At 36.7% G+C, this 18,969-nt stretch overlaps 1 protein-coding gene across 1 annotated transcript in view; it reads right to left on the bottom strand.

The window, feature by feature from the left end:
• Positions 1 to 18,969, bottom strand: part of CLPX (caseinolytic mitochondrial matrix peptidase chaperone subunit X) — a 52,922-nt gene that overhangs the window by 16,362 nt on the left and 17,591 nt on the right. The window contains exons 3-6 of the mRNA XM_042783114.1: positions 18,189 to 18,306; positions 6,570 to 6,724; positions 3,500 to 3,659; positions 838 to 879 (exon numbers count right to left, since the gene is read on the bottom strand). Of these exons, the coding sequence (XP_042639048.1) occupies positions 838 to 879; positions 3,500 to 3,659; positions 6,570 to 6,724; positions 18,189 to 18,306 (475 nt within the window). The remainder of the gene's footprint in view (positions 1 to 837; positions 880 to 3,499; positions 3,660 to 6,569; positions 6,725 to 18,188; positions 18,307 to 18,969) is intronic.

Here is an 18,969-nt window from a genome sequence, read left to right as displayed (position 1 = left end):
TCAGATAGTAGATGTAATAATACGACTTGCTTCAAAAGCAAATAAAAAACTGTCAAACTTACCAGTGAAAAAATTACACACTGGTTTATCTAACAGTATATATATATATTTTATATTTGTTATATTAATTACTGAAACTGAAGGTTATGTGGATCTTTCTATGACAGCCGTGGAACCTTCACTCTCTGTGTAGCTCCTACATCCATCTCCAAAGGGACTGTGCAAACCAAAGGGGCCATGCAAGACATCTAAATGACCACTTTCCTTGGTATATGAGGTCCTTCCACACCCATCATCTAATGCTTACTGGGGCTATCCAGGACAGGAAACAGTGATTTGGGCTTATTCTTAACTTACAAGGATATAGTAAATTTCACAAAAAACAAATAAATAGTGTAGTTTCTGGCAAAAGTCACTAGAAGATAACCTGCTTCCCCTATAAGCAGGCCAACTCTAATTAGAGTCTGGGGAAAAAGTGATATAAAATAGCAAATAGATTTTTAAAAATACAACTCCAGTAAATATGCAGGTCTTATGATTAGAGAAAAACTATGTATAATATTCTATATTTCTCTAAGTTGTGCTTTAAGAGATATCACTACAGAAAAGATAAAATCAAATAGCTGAAATAACCCAACATATACAAATTACACAAATTAGCTACAAAAAACCAAGCCCAAAGTTATCTATACCATATATAATAAACACATATGTACATCTTACTTGGTAATACACAAGGAAATACATGACTGCTATTACTATTGCTGACGTATTTTACTGAGGTAAATCTCAAAAGGGAAAATGATTCAAAGGAAGACCTGAGGAGAGGTCACTTACTTGTAAATCTGTACTCATCCTCCCGTCTTCTTATTTCTAACTCTAAGAAAAAAAGGATGAAAATGGCAACATGAAATATTATATATTTGTTTAGTTTTGGGAAATAAATAATGAGTATCCCACTTCTTGCCCTCTTCCAAATATATTTAAAGGATGTGTTCATTAACATTTTTTTCAGCTTTTCACATTATGAAAGAATCCATATGCTTATGCTTTACTCTGTGTGTGTGTATTTGTGTATGTATATAAAGGAGCTCTGGTGGCATAGTGCCTAAGGCATTTGACTGCTAACCAGAAGGGTAGTGGTTCATACCCACCAGCTACTCCACAGAAGGAAGATGGGGCAATCTACTTCTGTAAAGATTTACTGTCTCAGAAACCCAGTAAGAGTCACTATGAGTCAGACTCAACTTGATGGCAGTGAGTTTGGTATACACACACATATGTGGCAGCTCTGGTGGTGTAGTGCCTAAGGCCTTTGATTGCTAACCAAAAGGCTGGAGGTTCAAACCCACGTGGCAGCCACTCCTTGGAAGGAAGATTGGGCAATCCACTTTTATAGAGATACCGCCTCGGAAACCCAAGGAGGGATTGCTATGAGTCAAAACTCAACAGCACTTGAGTTTGGTTGTGTTTTTTTTTTTTTTTTTTTAATATATGTATGTACATATGTATATATGCTTAATGACAGCTATCCAGAATCTAATATTCACGTTTTTCAAATACAAAGTCAGAATATTAATCATTTGTCTTCAATAAAATAAGAGTTAAAACCTCTCACACTGTAAAAATATATAACCATTTGCTCTTTCAGCACCTGGAACAGTATTAAATATTGATTTGTTCATCACTGACTGGATGAACCAGAAAAAAATCATTTTGCTCCATTGATACATAGTGCTGTTTGAACCTTACAAAAATGAAGGTTCCAAATCTCCTATTAATTATTATGACTTATATTTTCTAAAGGAGCTCTGGTAGCATAATGGCTAAAGCACTTGACTGCTAACCAGAAGGCTGGCGGTTCAAACCCACCAGCCACTCCTCGGAAGGAAGGTTGGGCAATCCTACTTCCATAGTGATACTGCCTCGGAAACCCAAGGAGGGGTCACTATGAATCGGGGCCGACTCGATGGCACGTAACAACAACAACAACAACATATTTTCTAAAAATAAAATAACTGATACTATATATAACTGTTTTGCAGTTAGTTCAACAAGTGTCATTGAAATCAGTTATATATTTTGTAGCTACTAAAAGTAATCAACAGATAATAGAGTTTTATAAACTTAGTTAAGCTTTTACGTATTTAGCAGAACTCTCTCAATTTGTAAAGTAATGGCTGAAAGAATCTAAAATGATGGACTGTATGCCTAACTCAGAAATCAGGACTCTTTAGCCAACAAAATAAAATCTTAAATATCTCCGTTTTACTGTACTTATATATTTTTTTAATAAGCTCATTCTACTAATATACATTATTGTCCACAGCAGGTTTAGATTTATTCAGTATATTCATGTATCAGAATCCATCATTTACAGAAATTACACTTTGAATCATTTACATATTTGTCCTTATCCTTGCATTCTGCAGCTGGTGCCCAAAAGAGTGACGGATATGCTGTGTAACAGTTACCATCTCCACATCTCTCTGATTTAGGTAAATAAAATTCTGCACCCTGAACCCAAAAGAGAACTTACGAGTAGTACAGTGTGTTGTTGTGATCTATTCATGGTCAAAATGACCTCTTAATCTCTACCCCAGGGGCTCTCACGCATTTATTATTGAGACACTCAGTAAGAAATGCATTTTCCTATGTGACTTGGTAACCATACACATATAACTGAAAACAAAAGTTTCAAGAAACAACGCTTAACTACAAATTAATGCATTCTGAAGTTGTCTATTCTCACTCATTACATTAAAAAAAAAAAAAAAAAACACCCATTGGCAGCTGTGGTAGTTCAGTTTGTGTATCAACTTGGCTGGGCCTAGTTGAATGGCTGGGCAGCTGGATGTAGTATTCCCCATGATGTAACTGGTAATCAACTCCATGGTGCAATCTACTGTGAGCAGCTGAGTAGCTGCCTTAGGGAATGTGGTCTGCTTCCCAAGCAGAAGCCTTGGGGAATGGTCTCTAGGTTATGGCACACTTGGACCCTGCATGTAGCTGTGTCGTTCAGCAGCCTGCCATGCTTTGCTGACTTTGGCGCTTACAATGGACTTGAATTAATGACCTGCGTGCGGTTTGGTAACATCAGGACTGTGTCTTTTTACTTGTTAACTTGGGCTTGGCAGCCTCAGCAGCCAGCAGCTGTCTGAAGCCTCTAGCTTCAGTGGGCCAGGAGCTGGAGGCAGAACTGAAGCCCAAGGCTAAGGGGCTTTCACCCAGCCCCTAAAGCTTGGCACTTTGAACTTGGACTTAAAGTCAAATTATAAGAATAAACTCCTGTTTGTTTAAGCTATCCCATTTATGGTATATATTCTTGTCAGAGCGGCACTAGGTAACCTTGTCATGGCTCACTATTAGGAAGTGACCTATACTTTGAAAAATGCTGCATTATACTAAAAGCATTTTAAGACCAAAGTAAGGAGTTAAAAATAAAGATTACCTCTAAGAACAGTAATCTCTATTTTGGTTAATTATCAGAAACACTAACCTCTAGGTGTTAATGATGTCTGCTTCTCAACTTCTGCTTGCTGTCTCAGATTAGCTGGGATATTATTATATATTCTCTTATAGTGATTGTACACAGCAACTGAAAGCACCTTCTTAGCAAACGACTGGCCAACAACATACTTGTCGAGGTAGTTATAAATCTGAAAAGTGATTAGGTATGATTAATTTACTATGAGCTAGCATAAAAACATACATCAAAAAGTTATAGATAGAGCATATCTGCTTACAGTTTTAAATTTTAATAAAGATACTCATTAAAAATGAAATGCCAAGGGCATGATGCATTAGGTAGAATGATTCAGAGGGCCTTTAAAGTTTACCCAAATGAACAGAAACACGGGTTCATTTGTTCTCTAGCTTAATGAAGTATCTCCAAACTCTATTAATATTATGCTAGTTTCTATTCTATAAACAGTGCCATTGATCCTGATTTTTTTTTTTTAAAGTTATTATTAAAGTCACTTAGAATGCCTACACATGCCAGCATGGGTCTAAAGTTATCTTCTTTAATATAAATATTAACCTAAAGCCTGTGTACACCTCTTTCAATTATACGAATATTTCTCACAAAAATAATGTATTATAAAATTACCCTTTAGAATGTTTAGAAAAAAGCATTATATAGTCACAAAAGCCATTATATTACTAGTGTCTATGCATTTTAATAGGAGCTCTAGTAGCATAGTGCCTAAGGCACTTGACTGCTAACCAGAAGGCTGGCAGTTCAAACCCACCAGCCACTCCTCAGAAGGAAGGCTGGGCAATCTACTTCCGTAGTGATATTGCCTCGGCAACCCAAGGAGGGGTCACTATGAGTCGGGTCCGACTCAACAGCAGGTAACAACAACATGCATTTTAATAATTACAAATGAACATTCAGTGTTTGATTCAGATACTAATTTTAAAGCTAGTCATTTGTTTAAATAGTAACCTAAAAGCTTTATTCTAAACTAAAGCTCTATGGTATTCTTGGTTATTGCCAACAGCTTGAAACCCAGGGCAAATTCCTTCAGCTTTTAGTGAATAGACATGAACTGAATATTTACCAACTCCGGAAAATAGCTAAATTTATTTATTTATTTTCTAGAACTTCAACTAAGATGTCTAATGCCTACACAAATTAGTGGAGAATATAAAGCTTGATAGGTACATATTCCCTTACATTACTATTTTTATGACAAACACATGTAAACATATTTTTACTGACAAACATGGTATATTACAGGTTTTAGAATATTTTTCATTCCTTACAAATTACATGCCTGAATTAATTTATCTGCCACAGCACATTTGGAAGTAGTGACAAGTGTACTGGGATTTAAGCACAGTGGAAGAAGAAAGCAACACTAAGGCAGAAGGTAAGGAATAATATAAGTGTGTAAATATATGAGACATGGCTAGAACAAAGGGCATATAGCCAGGGGGCCAAGGCTTCCAGTTCTCAAGAGCATGCACACTGAGGACCCAATGGAGCTGGTGGTACACTCTTCCTTATTTCACAAGGCCAACTCACACTTCGCTTGAGAGTTCTGGAAAGAACTCACGCTACAAAAGCAATAAAGCAGTAGTGCTACGGTGGCACAAAGAGGAAGACACAGAGAGGTACATAGGAGGTACAGACGATAAAGACGAACCCTTTTGCATGTACGGTACTGCATTGTCAGTGATGGCAAGCACTGATCTCATAGGTGGATACCTGAATGATCAGCTATGTCTAGGCAGAGGGGAGTGTGCCCATGACCATGTATAGGGTTGGCAGATGTATTTCTACATGCCTATTTGTATGTGCTGTAAGGATGTCTGGGTGTATAGTAGAGCTGACAAGGGGCAAGGCTGTGGTGGTGTCTTGACCACAACCAGCTACCCTGATGTAGACCTGTGGTCTTGGGACCATGGTTGCAGGGGACATTGAGCTCAACTGGCATAACATACTACACAAAAACACTGTTCTACATCCTACTTTGGTGAGTAGCAACTGGGGTCTTAAAAGCTTGCAAGCGGCCATCTAGATGCAATGATAGGTCTCTCCTCATCCAGAGCAAAGAAGAATGAAGAAAACTAAAGATTCATGGAAACAATTAGTCCAGTGGACTAGCGAACCATGCAATCCTTAGACTATATGACCATGAGACTAGAAGAACTAGATGGTGCCTGGCTACCACTGTCAAATACTCGGAAAGGGATCAGTACAGAAGATCCAGGATAGAGTGGGAGAACAACGTGGAACAAAACTCAAAATAATAATAATAAAAAAAAGACCAGGTTTATTGGTTTGATAGAGCCTGGTGAGACCCCCTGAGACTATGGCCCTTAGCTACCCTTCACGTCTGGAACTGTGGCTTCCACCCAAACAATAGGCAGGCATAGGGGGTGAACATTTATATCAGGTAGATACACTCCTTGGAGTAATCAATCATGAGAGAACAGAAGGGCAGTATTTGCACAGAGAGATGGGGGGGGGACGACACAGGGAAGATGTAATTAAGGGGAGGAAGTAGGAAGAGAGCTGTTAATGCTGTAGGGAATTGCAGCCAATATCATGAAACAAAATGTGTATGAACTCCTGTATGGGAAATGAATTTGTTCTGTAAACTTTCACCCAAATCACAATTTAAAAAAAAGCGATAGTGCTACACACTGGGGAGCGAGCCCTGGCACCCGGCTATGAAAATTTACTTGTTATATTATTAGACTAAAGGCTAATTTAAGGGCAAAAATTGCAGGCTGGTTTTATTTAAGGGCCCAAATGAACATAAGTAAATTGACACTTTTATTATATTCTTTTACATTAACTTGACATTAACACTATTTTAATAGTCATCTGACTATATATCATTATTCATGAATGTAGTAATAGTGACATAGGAAAAAAGCCATGTACTCTATACCTAAATTCTAATGATCAAATATCAATAACCACTTAGCCAAATATAATCCATATTAAGAACTTAAATACTTGTTTACATACTAGTATTAGGTTTCAGTAAAAGTGAAGGGAGAAGGAAATGTTTTCATGGTAAAACACTCATAAGATTGAATTACATCTGTACCTTCTTGGGAGGGGGAGGTGGCTTCTGTTGGAATGCCAGTTTTACAGCTTCTGCTGCTGATTCGGGTTCTTTAATTATACTTTTCTTTGAATCTGCTTCAGATAGCACAACAAAAAAATGATGACATTTTTCACATTTCACAAAACGGGTGGATGCTGCAAAAGAAAATAAACATCAGTAAATGAATAAGAATTCAAACTTTTTCAATTATAAGACTCACTGTAAAAGAAAGCTATGCATTTGACAAAAGTATGGTTGCAGTGCATCCCACTAGCCACAAAAAAAATAAGATAAGTTCAATAAACTTTTTTATATCCATTTCCAATATAATTGGTTCTTTCATTTTATGATACACTTCATCAAGAGAAAAAATTAGATTCTTTCTACTTCCTGTTAAGTAACCAAAAGGCAAAACCATTGACATCAAGTAGATTCTGACTCATAGTGACCCTGTAGGACAGAAAACTGCCCTGAAGGGTTTCCAAGGCTGTAAATCTTTACAGAAGCAGCATTGCCACATCTTTCTCCCACTGAAGGCTAGTGGTTTGCCATCAACCCTATGGTTAGCACCCTCCAAGCACTGAACTACCAACACTCCTCTCCATTCACTAAACCAAAAACCAAAAAACCAAACTCACTGCCATCAAGTCGGATCCAACTCATAGTGACCCCTCCTTGGGTTTCTGAAGCAGTATCACTACAGAAGTAGATTGCCCAACCTTCCAGCCTTCTGGTTAGTAGTCAAATGCCTTAGGCACTATGTCACCAGAGCTCTACTACTACCACTATCAGAATACTAATTTATTTTATTGAAACACTTGAATGAACAAATTGTGAAAAAAGTAGATTAATCTATTTTCAATAGTCTGTTATAAAAATTTTCAAATACACAGAAAAATTGCAAGAGGTAAATCTGTTTTAATTCCTAAAAATGTAAAAATATATAAGCTTCAGGTTTTCTCAAACCATAAACATTTTTAAAACCTTAACTTGGTAAAGGTATAAATTATTTCATATCTTACTTACTTTCACCATTTTAACTAGTCCACTAATTCCAATTTGTCTGACCTAAAAAATACAAAGAAACTAACAAAGTAACAACCTTCTCAGTCAGACTGACTTGATTTAGATTATCATACAGCTTTCAAATGCAAAACACAAGGGCAATTGAAAGTGAAAATAAATAGTTTTTCAATTCTAATTCATCAACAATAAAGCATCCGCTGTTAAACCAAAGGCGATTTCATTTTTCTTTTCTCTTTTTTTAAAACGTGGCTTTAGGATATAGACATATGGTCGTACACTCAACCTTCTCTAAGCCTAGCCTACCTCAAAAAGCAGCATGGCAGAGAATCCCCTATGGACTAGTAACAGACACAGCAAAAAATACGTAAGAATTAGCCCCATTTGGTATGTCTAGGTAATACATTTTTGTGTTATCTTTGTGTAAATCAACCAGAGAGGTAGAAATACAGACAAAAAGATCAGGGAAACTAAATGGGAATTTTTCTCCTCTAGGAATATTATATATATCCACAGAGATCTATCTATGCTTTAGAGAAAAACTGTCCTGGCAAGCAAACCTAAATCTTCACAAAATAATCTAAGTGAAAAAAATAGACACTTCCACATTTAAAAAATAAATCTCATTATTAATTTAATTCTTACTTTTCATTCTTAAACATAAGGCAAATCAAAAATATATTTTGGAAAACTGTAGCAATTAAAAAGATTTTTTGCACTAGCAGCAAATTTCAAACATCCATGTATTCTATTTATTGACTACATATCAAAGCTTACCTAAAGAAAAAAAATCAAACTATTCCAAGTACCCTTGAATAACATATGCCTTTCCATAGGCAATAAACACAAGTAAACACCATTTCCCATGAACCAGAAAAACAGTCAATGCCTTTATTTTATAATGAGGCACCAGTTTACAGTTGTTACTGTTGATAAACAAGGGCAGAGAAGCTTTGGATCTAGTTCAGGTTGTGTGACAAGAAAATCCTGTCTGAGAACGTAAAAACAAATTATGTCTCTTAAGGAAATTAGGTCAGAGGGAAAGAGCATGAACACCAACAAATCACATCCCTCTTTTCTCACTGTTGAAGTGTGCTTAAATTCTACTCAAATATCTGTAGTATAATTTTACATTGAAACACGTTCAACATATATTTAAGTTCATGGATTCTGTTTTATTTTTCAAAATATGATTGAAAAATAACACAAGTATTTGCAATACATATTTTTCACTCCTAAAAACAATGGTCAAAATTTAATATTCTTAAATCATCAGAGGACAAATAAACCTTTCCTTTTAAAGATTTCTGTAAGTATTTTATATTCCTGTTTGTACCTTACTGCCCCAGGAGCTCTGGTGGTGTAGTGCCTAAGGCACTTGACTGCTAACCAGAAGGCTGGTGGTTCAAATCCACCAGCCACTCCTCAGAAGTGGGCAATCTACTTCGGTAGCAATATTGCCTTGGAAACCCAAGGGAGGCAAGAGAGGGGTAAAGAGGGAGAGAGAGAGAGAGAGAGAGAAAAGAGAGGGGGAGAGGGAGGGGGGAAGGGGAGAGGGGGAAAGAAGGCATGGTGCGTGATGCGTGCCTAAGCCAGCAAGCCCCAGGAAACATTCTTGTACATTATGGCAAAGACAGAAAAAGCCTACCTTAGTAAAAACTTCTTCAGGAGATTTGCTTAAATCAAAGTTCCTCAAGATTGTGAACATGTTTAAGGGTCCAATATAAAATCTCCAAACCAATTTCAATCTCCCAAGGGTTACGGAAGTACAGTAACCCTTCAAAAAGTATTAGTACATAAAAATAAATACAACTAAAGGCTCTCTACCTTAAAAGTAGGGAGACTATTCATGTTATTTTTTAAATGGGCAAAAGAAAAAACACAGTATATATATGTTAGTCCTTATAATTAAACATGTCTTAGATATTACTCTTAGTCCCTCAATTCCTGATGACTTTCTATATATTCATAATGGTACTTATAAAAATGTTATTTTATTTCCACACAGGCAAGCAAGAATACCCTATTTTAATATCATTAAAAGAAAACACTAAAGTGTTTATACTTGCAAAATGGAATACCTTAAGCAGATCAGAGGTTGTTATGACGGCCTAGCCTGTCTGCCTTTTTTTGTAGCGCCCGTCAGCTAAAAATGGTTTTTACATTTTAAATATTTGAAAAAAAAATTCGTGATACTTAAAAATTATATGAAATTCAAATTTCAGTGTCCGTATACAAAGTTTAGGAGCCCTGATGGCACAGTGGTTAAACACTCAGCTGCTAACCAAAAAAGGCTAGAAGTCCGAACCCACCAGCTCCTCTGTGGCAGAAAGACGTGGCAGTCTGCTTCCATGAAGCTATAGCCTTGGAAACCCTATGAGGCCTATCTACTCTGTCCTATAAAGTATCTATGAGACAACTGGAGGAAGGAGGATACAAACTTTTATTGGAACAAGGCTACACTCATTTACATTTCTATGGCTTCTCTTGGTCTATAACAGAATAGAAGAGTTACAACAGCAATCATATATGGTTCACAAAGCCTAAAATATATACTATCTGGCCTTTCACTGACTCCTGCTACATAGCATTTAAAATGAAAGAAATACCCACAGAATGGAGAAAGTATTTGTAAATCATATACCTGAACAGGGTCTAAAATCCACAACGAAAGATCCCTGAGTAGTGCAAACGATCTTTAGCTCAACCACTAAGCTAAAGGTGAACTCACTCAGTAGCTTTGTGGAAGAAATACCTGATGATCATTTTCCATAAAGATTGTTGCTGTTGTTGTTAGGTGCCGTGGAGTTGCCGTGCAACCCCATGCACAGCAGAATGAAACACTGCCCGATCCCGCGTCAGCTCCATGATCTCTGCTATACTTGAACCCATCATCGCAGCCACCGTGTCAATCCATCTCATTGAAGGCCTTCCCCTCCTTCGTCAACCCTCCACCTCAGCAAGCATGACATCCTTCTCCAGGGAACGGTCCCTTCTGACAACATGACCAAAGTAAGTGAGACGAAGTCTGGCCATTCTCATTTCTAAGGAGCATTTCAGCTGCACTTCCTCCGGGACAGATCTGTTAGTTCTTTTATCAGTCCATGGGACTTTCAGCATTCTTCACCAGCACCGCAACTCAAAAGCATCAACTCTTCTTCGGTCTTCCTTATTCATTGCCCAGCTCTCACATGCATAAGAGACGATTGAAAATATGGCTTGTGTTAGGCGTACCTTAGTCCTCAAGGAGATATCCTTGCTCCTCAGCACTTGAAAGAGTTCATTCGGAGCCAACCTGCCCAGTGCTACACATTGTCTAATGTCCTAACTGCTGCTTCCATTGCCATCGACTGTAGAAGCAAGCAATGTGAATTCTCTGACAATCTCAATCTTCTCTCCATTTATTGTGATGCTGCTTATTGGTCCAGTTGTGAGGATTTTTGTCTTCTTTATATTGAGACATAATCCATACTGCAGACTGTATTCTTCAGTCTTCATCAGTAAGTGCCTCGAGTCATCCTCACTTTCAGCAAACAAAGTTGTATCATCTGAGTATCTCAGGTTGTTAATGATTCTCCTCCAATCCTGATGCCACGTTTTTCTTCATATAGTCCAGCTTCTTGGATTTGCTCAGCATATAGACTGAATAAGTATGGGGAAAGGATACGACCCTGACGCACTCCCTTCTTGATTTTAAACCGTGTAGTGTCCCCTTGTTCCGTCTGAACAGAGCCTCCTGGTCAATGTACAGGTTCCTCATGAGTACAATCAAGTGTTCAGGAATTCCCATTCTTCTCAATGTTATCGATAATTTGTCATGATCCACACAATCAAATGCCTTTCCATAGGCAATAAAGCACAAGTAAACATCTTTCTGGTATTCTTTGCCTTGAGCCAAGATCTATCTGACAGCAGCTATGATATCCCTTATTCCACGTCCTCTTCTGAATCCAGCTTGCACCTCTGGAAGTTCTCTGTCAATATACTGCTGCAACCGTTTTTGAATTATCTTCAGGAAGATCTTACTTGTGTGCAATATTAATATTGTTCAATAATTTCCACATTCTGTTGGATCACCTTTCTTTGGAATGGGTACAAATATGGATCTCTTCCAGTCAGTTGGCAGGTAGCTGTCTTCCAAATCTCTTAGCATAACCGAGTGAGTGCCTCCAATGGGGCATCCATTTGTTGAAATATCTCAATGGGTATTCTGTTAATTCCCAGAGCTTTGTTCTTCACCAATTCCTTCATTATAGCTTCAAGTACTTTAAACCCCGTGCAACAGTTCTACTCTGTAACACACGGGGTTGCAATGGGTCGGAAATCAGTGAGTAAAAAAAAATCCAGACTACATAACCAAACCAAAAAACCAAATCCACTGCCAATGAGTCAATTCCAACTCACAGAGACTCCACTGAGTTTTCAAGGCTATAAATCTTTACAGAAGTAGACTGCCTTATCTTCCTCCGTAGAGCAGCTGGTAGGTCTGAACTGCCAATCTCTGGTTAGTAGCCAAATGCCTTATCCACTATGCCACTAGAGCTCCTCAGAGTATATAAAGGACTCTTATAAGTCAACAGTAGAAAGACAAATAAGCAAACCATACAGAGGATGTAGTTTAAGATATTTCTTAGATATAACCAAACACCTCACAAGATTGGTTTTCCAGGTTTGAAGACTTAGGCCAAAGCCTGGTGGGACAATTCAAACTGAGCTTAATATAGTTCATAAAGTATATGCTCTGCATCCCAATGTGGTGACTAGTGTCTGGGGTCTTAAAAGCTTGTGAGTGGCCATCTAAGATACATCTACTGGTCTCTACTCATCCTAAACAAAACAGAAAGAAGGAAACCAAAGCCTCAGAGAAAGTAATTTGCAAGACTAACAGCCTATATGAACCATGGCCTCATCTACCCTGAGACCTAAAGAAATTACATGGTACCCAGCTACCATTACTGGCTATTCTGAACACAGCCAAAATACATGGATCCTGATAGAATGGGAGAAAAATGTGGAACAGAACTCAAATTCTTAAAAAGTCCAGACTTACTGGTTGAGATTAAAGACCTCCCTGAAACTATCACCCTGAGATAATCTCTAAATCTTAAACTGAAATTACCTCTTGCGGTCACCTTGTAGCTAAATAATAGACTGGCTCATAAAATAAAGAATATTATCCAACAGTAATGAACTCCTTTAAAAACTATCTATTTGAAACCAATAGTAAAAATTACTCTATAGCAAGGATGAGAAGGTAAAGGGACAGGGAAACTACAGTACTAGAAATGGTATAACCAGAATGTAATGAATGAGAATGCAGACATCTTGTGATAAATGTAACCAATACCACTGAATAACATGTGTAGATATGGGAACTAATTTGTTGTGTAAACTTTCACCTTAAACAAACACACACACAAAGACAAATAATCCAATTTAAAAAACGGGCCAAGGGTTTGAACAGACATTTCTGCAAAGGAAATGTACAAATAAAACATAAAAAAAGAATTTTTTTAAAAAAATAAATAAAGGGAACTACACAAATGGCCAATGAACACATGAAAAGATGCTAAACATCATTAGTTACCAGGGAAATGCACATGAAACCCATAGTTGAGATACCACTATACAACCACTAGGATGGTTATAAGAAAGATAGATAATAACAGCTGTTGGTGAGGATAGTGAGAAACTGGGAATCTCATACATTGTTTGTGGTATTATAAAATGGTGCAGCTAGTGCGGGAAACAGTTTCATTACTCAAAAAGTTAAGCAGAGTTTACTATATGACCCAGCAATTCTATGCCTAAGTATATACTCAATAGAATTAAAAACACGTATCCACACAAAAACTTGTACAAATATTCATAGCAGCATTATTCATGATAACTAACAAGTAGAAAAAACCCTACTGATAAATGACTAAACAATGGACTATTATTCGGCCATAAAAAGGAATGAAGTACTGATACATGTTACAACATGGGTGAACCTCAAAAACATTGTCGAAAGAAAGAATAAAAACACAAAAGGGCAAATATTACATAATGCCATTTACATTAGGTATCTAGAACTAGGGCTTCAAACTGGGTCAGCTGGATTCAATCATGACCAAGGAAGTGACACTAGGTTCAATTATGGCTAAAGAAGTGACACTAGAACAAACTCAAATTCTTAAAATTCGGATGAACTGGAGCCACAATCAGAATGGGAAAAATTACAAGTTGCAGCTCTGCTAGAAACTTCATCTCCCTCTGAGGGCAGCATATGCACTGCATAGCAACCAAATCTCCTACCCACAGAGTGGGAAATAGTGACACCCACTCAAAGATGGCAGCTAACCATGCAGCTTTGAATGTGTATCACTCTCTGCAGTTCCAGCAATAATCTATTCTCCTGCATCAGGCTCCTAAAAGGGCTCCCTAGGCCTCTTCGGAATCTGCCATTCCAGGGCTTCAACTCATTATTTCTTCCATTCTGGTTATCGTTTCTGTTCATCAGGATTAAAAAATTCGGGTCTGTTCCAGTTTTACTTTGTCAGCCATGACTTAACCAATTTGAAGCCCTGTCTAGGAAGGGTAAATTCATAAAGTTAGAAAGTAGAATAGAGGTTACAGGGGAAGGAGAAAGGAAAGTTACTGATTAATAGGTACAGAGTTTCTATTGGGGATGATGAAAAAGTTCTGGAAATAGACAGTGATGATGTTACACAATACTGTGAATATGCTTAACACCACAGACTTGTGCATTAAACATAATTAAAATGGCAAATTTTAGTTATATATTTTATCACAATAAAAAAATATTAAAAAAAAAAAAAGACAGACACAAAATGTCACATATTCCATAATTTTATTTATACAAAATGTCCAGACAACCAAGAGACAGAAAGTAGAATAATGGTTGCCAGAGACTAAGGGGATAAAGGGTAGAGAGTCACTGCTAAAGGTATGTTTTCTTTTTAGGGTGATGAAAATATTCTGGAATTAGTGGTGATAGTTCTCCAACTTGGTAGATATAGTAAAAATCATTGAATTGTACACTTTACAAAGGTGAACTGCATGATATGTGAATGTCTCAAAAATATGAGATATGTGAATATCTCAAAATTTTAAAAAAATTTATAAAGAACTATATATATATATCAACATGCATAGCTCTAAAAAAGCAATTTGTAAAAAACAAGCAAGCAAACAAAAACCTAGCAACAATATGATACCATTTATGTTTTCAAAAGTCTCATGTTCTATGAAGATAGATCACAGAAACTAGCTTTATCTGTAACATTCTACATTTTTTTAAAAAGGGAGATATATACATATATTCCTTATTCAAACATGATAAAGTGGACAATTAAAAAGAATTGCAGGTGGCCAAAAAAATCACATAAAAAGGTATTTCTGAACTAGTAACCAAATAAACAGATTCAAACAAAACTCTCTTTACAATGAGGATGACCCAATTTTCAATGAGTAGACACAGAAGGATCTCAAGCATTCAAAAACGATGCATTCTGGAGAAACTTATATTAGGGGTAAAAGCAAAACCAAGTGGACTCATTGAACTGTTGGGGACTATTATTCTTACACAGTAAAACTCCAGAAGACAGGGACAATGTCTATTTATCTGCATATTTTCTGAGCCTAGCAGTGTTTGATTACTAAAATAGGTGTTAGTGGGTACTCTCTTTTTCACTTTCCATTCACATTTTCTATTCCTACTCCCAATTAGCATTCCCAAAGAAAACAGACCACAGCCTTCAGTTGATTAGGTAACACTAAAGCAGTGTTTTCCACACTTGGTTTAATTATTAAACATATAGATTCTAGGACCCTACTCCAAAACTAAACAATCTTAATCTCCAGGGAAGAAGCAGGGAACCTACATGTGTAACATCACCCCAGGTGATTAATACAGCCTGGTAAGTTTTGAAAATAATGCATGAAAGTAAAATAAATATAACTAATGCCAAGAGGAGTGAGTTATCCCTAAAATATTTTCAGTTAGTAGAAATGTATGGAATTTCTAAATAGCAAATCTTCACTGCTATGTCATCTTGGATGACATACTTAAATTTGCCAAGCCTCAGCTTCTTCATTTTTAAAAGTAAGGCTGTGAGAATAAAACTATATGAAGGCAGTCCCTGGATTACGCATGTGTAACTTACATACAATCCATACTTAATGAACCAAAACCAGTAAAGCCTATTATATTAACAATATGAGGTACATACAGTAGTTCATAATTAAAACTGGTGCTACTTTGCAATACATATCAAAACATTATCACTATATTATGTTAAAGATGTTTTAGTGCCTGGAAGTGTTTCTTCCATGTTTTTTTAATGCTTAGAAAACTACACTGTATGCTAAGATAAACATTTGACTAATTGACATTACATTATGAGCCATACCTAACCATTTCAATTTACAAATTCAATTTAAAGACAGATTTAGGAATGGGATACACTGACATGGGGTTGTCTGTGTGCTGGCAATTATTAAGCAGTAGTTTCTTTCCTTTTCTATTCTAAGAAAGTAATTTTTTAGGTTTGTAAAGGTTGAAAGGGAGCTCTAGTAGCATAGTGGCTAAGGCACTTGACTGCTAACCAGAAGGCTGGCGGTTCAAACCCACCAGCCACTCCTCAGAAGGAAGATGGGGCAATCTACTTCCGTAGTGATACTGCCTCAGAAACCCAAGGAAGGGTCGCTATGAGTCGGGTACGACTTGACGGCATATAACAACAACAACAACAAAGGTTGAAATCTCTCTTAAAAAAAAAAAAGAAAGCTTTTTTTTCAGGGCATTTAGGCTTGGTGGTGCCACTGAGGTTGGATGGCCCCCACAAACTACTGCCCTGAGGAAATGATGCCAAAATTATCCCCTGTAGTCTTCTTTAAACCAAACAATAGTTTAGCTCAATTAGAAAAGACTGCCTGCCTTGAGCACTATGATCTCTTAAAGAATTATCTATGTGGCATCAAACTGACAATAGGAACTCTAAAGGTTAAATGAGAAGTTTAAGAAGCAGTAAGTTTGTATTACAGAGCTCTAGTGGCATATGACTGCTACCCAGAAAGCTGGCAGTTCAAACCCATCAGCAACTCCCCAGAAGGAAGATGGGGCAACCTACTTCCTTAAAAATGTACTGCTTCGGAAACCCAAGGAGGGTCACTATGAGTCATAATCAACTCAATGGCAGTGAGTTTGGTTGGTTTTTTAAGTATGTATTAATAATGTGAAATAATTTTTAAAAGGACAAGGAGAAAGGTAGCTTAACTTGAAATGGACACTGAATTGTACATGTAGAAATTGTTGTATTGGTGTGTTTTGTTATAAACTTTCAGATAATAATTTGTTTTTAAATTTAATGTGATACTAGCATTATGAGTTGAATTGTTATATTACATCAAACTTATTAATAGCAAATGTTTAAAAAGTCACATCATCTAGTTCTACCACCTTCATTTTATGTCGTGATCCAAATTAATATTTGTTCAGACTGATTTTTCTCTTTCATCTTTTACTAGGCAAAACCATGAAGAGAACCTCCAGTATTCAAAACCGTGAAAACATGCTGCATCTAGTATTTTTTTTTATATGATAGCCAGTTAATATTAACGATATGTGTGAAATTTTAACTAAGCCTCAACATGAGGGTTAGAATACAGATAATCCTCTCCAGCTAATTAACATAAACTGAAAGTCCTACCAAACATGACCATCAATCTTCCCAGAAATGGAATGTATAGGAAGACTGACATAGTGGTGCAATTAATTTACCCTTGAGTCACTACTATTAACTCTAATCCTGTAGGCAGCCAAGTTTTTGATTCATTAAACAAAATATCTGTAATAGCATCTTTGCATTTCAGAGTTACTGGCGATAACTGCAAAAGCAGGACAACTTTCCTCTTCCTCTTAGTGTCTGAATCATTAAAAATTATCGGATATGTCCTAGTATTCAGGGTTCATCCCTTCTAGTAGATAGTCCTAGAGGGCAATTACCTTAACATTTGAATGACTGACCTCCACAGCCATATGAGATGTTCAACAGGTATTTGAAGAATGTAGTAATAAATACAGAGTAAACAAGCGTTGGCTCTCCTACAGTCCAGTGGTCAAACACATGAAAACTCAAAAAATCCATATTGAAAATAAATACATGTAAGCAAAGAAAGAAGCAAATATTTTTCTTAAATTCTCTTACACTACAGTACAAAATATATGAATCCTGGGAATTTTTAGTATCTGGGGAACACGAGAGAAGCCCTGGTGGCACAGTGGTTAAAGTGCTAGGCTGCTAACATGGTTAAAGTGCTAGGCTGCTAACCAAAGGTGGGTGATTCAAATTCACTAGTCTCTCAGCAGGAGGAAGATGTGGCAGGATGTTTACACAAGCATTTATAACCTTGGAAACCCTATGGGACAGTTCTACTCTGCTCAAGAGACTCTCATCAGTAGGTCTGGAACACAAGAAAGAATCATGTAAGCCCAGGAAAAAAAATAACTCTGGGGTACATAATTTATATATTTCTATAAATTGATAGAAAAGGTAGGGGAAAATGAAGAACACTAGAAGAAACAATACTTACATACGAAGGTCTCTACATGGGTGCACAAATCACCACATTTAGGACAACGCAGCTGGTTTCCACCTTTCCCAGAATTCCCAGAGCTTGATTTCTTACTGCTTCCATCACTTATTGATTTCTAATGTTTGTGGAGGAAAAACAAAGAGAGTGTAAATTACTACTTTCGGAAAAACATTTTATATATAACTTAAATGTAAACTATATAGTTTATAATTAATATAATTTTTACAATTTCTAGAATGTAATTGCTCATATAACTAATATCTCTATCACTGGTATCAAAAAAATAAATACTTACTCCTCCTTATCAACTAACTTGTTATCCGACATTCTGCATTTATGACAATAGTATATAGTCTACTATCCAACTATTTTGTGCATTAACAACATACATCTGGTAGTAAAGAATGCTGAGGTGCGAAGAGAGAGTAACATACTGGCTGTCAACTTGGCTGGGCCATTGATTCTCAGTGATTTCACAGTTATGTAATGATGTAATTTGGCAGTCACGTAATGATGCAGTCACCTTCCATCTTCGCATAATGCTGATTTTTGCATAATGACCTGGTCTTTGGACCTTAACCATATTGATAAATGAGAAATGGGTATATTACCACAAATATCAAACCAGCCTAATAAACACTTATCTGTAATTCCTTCTTCACATGCTATGTGCCAGCATGTATAATAAATAGCTTTCTTTCAATGACCAATTGTTGTTGTTAAGTGCCGTCGAGTTGTTTCTGACTCATAGCGACCCCATGCACAGCAGAACGAAACA

The sequence above is a fragment of the Orycteropus afer genome, unplaced genomic scaffold, assembly GCF_000298275.1.
Source record: "Orycteropus afer afer isolate SDZICR_OR568_19922 unplaced genomic scaffold, OryAfe1.0 scaffold00015, whole genome shotgun sequence".
Classification (NCBI taxonomy): Eukaryota; Metazoa; Chordata; class Mammalia; order Tubulidentata; family Orycteropodidae; genus Orycteropus; species Orycteropus afer.
This window is presented reverse-complemented; position numbering and strand designations above follow the sequence as displayed.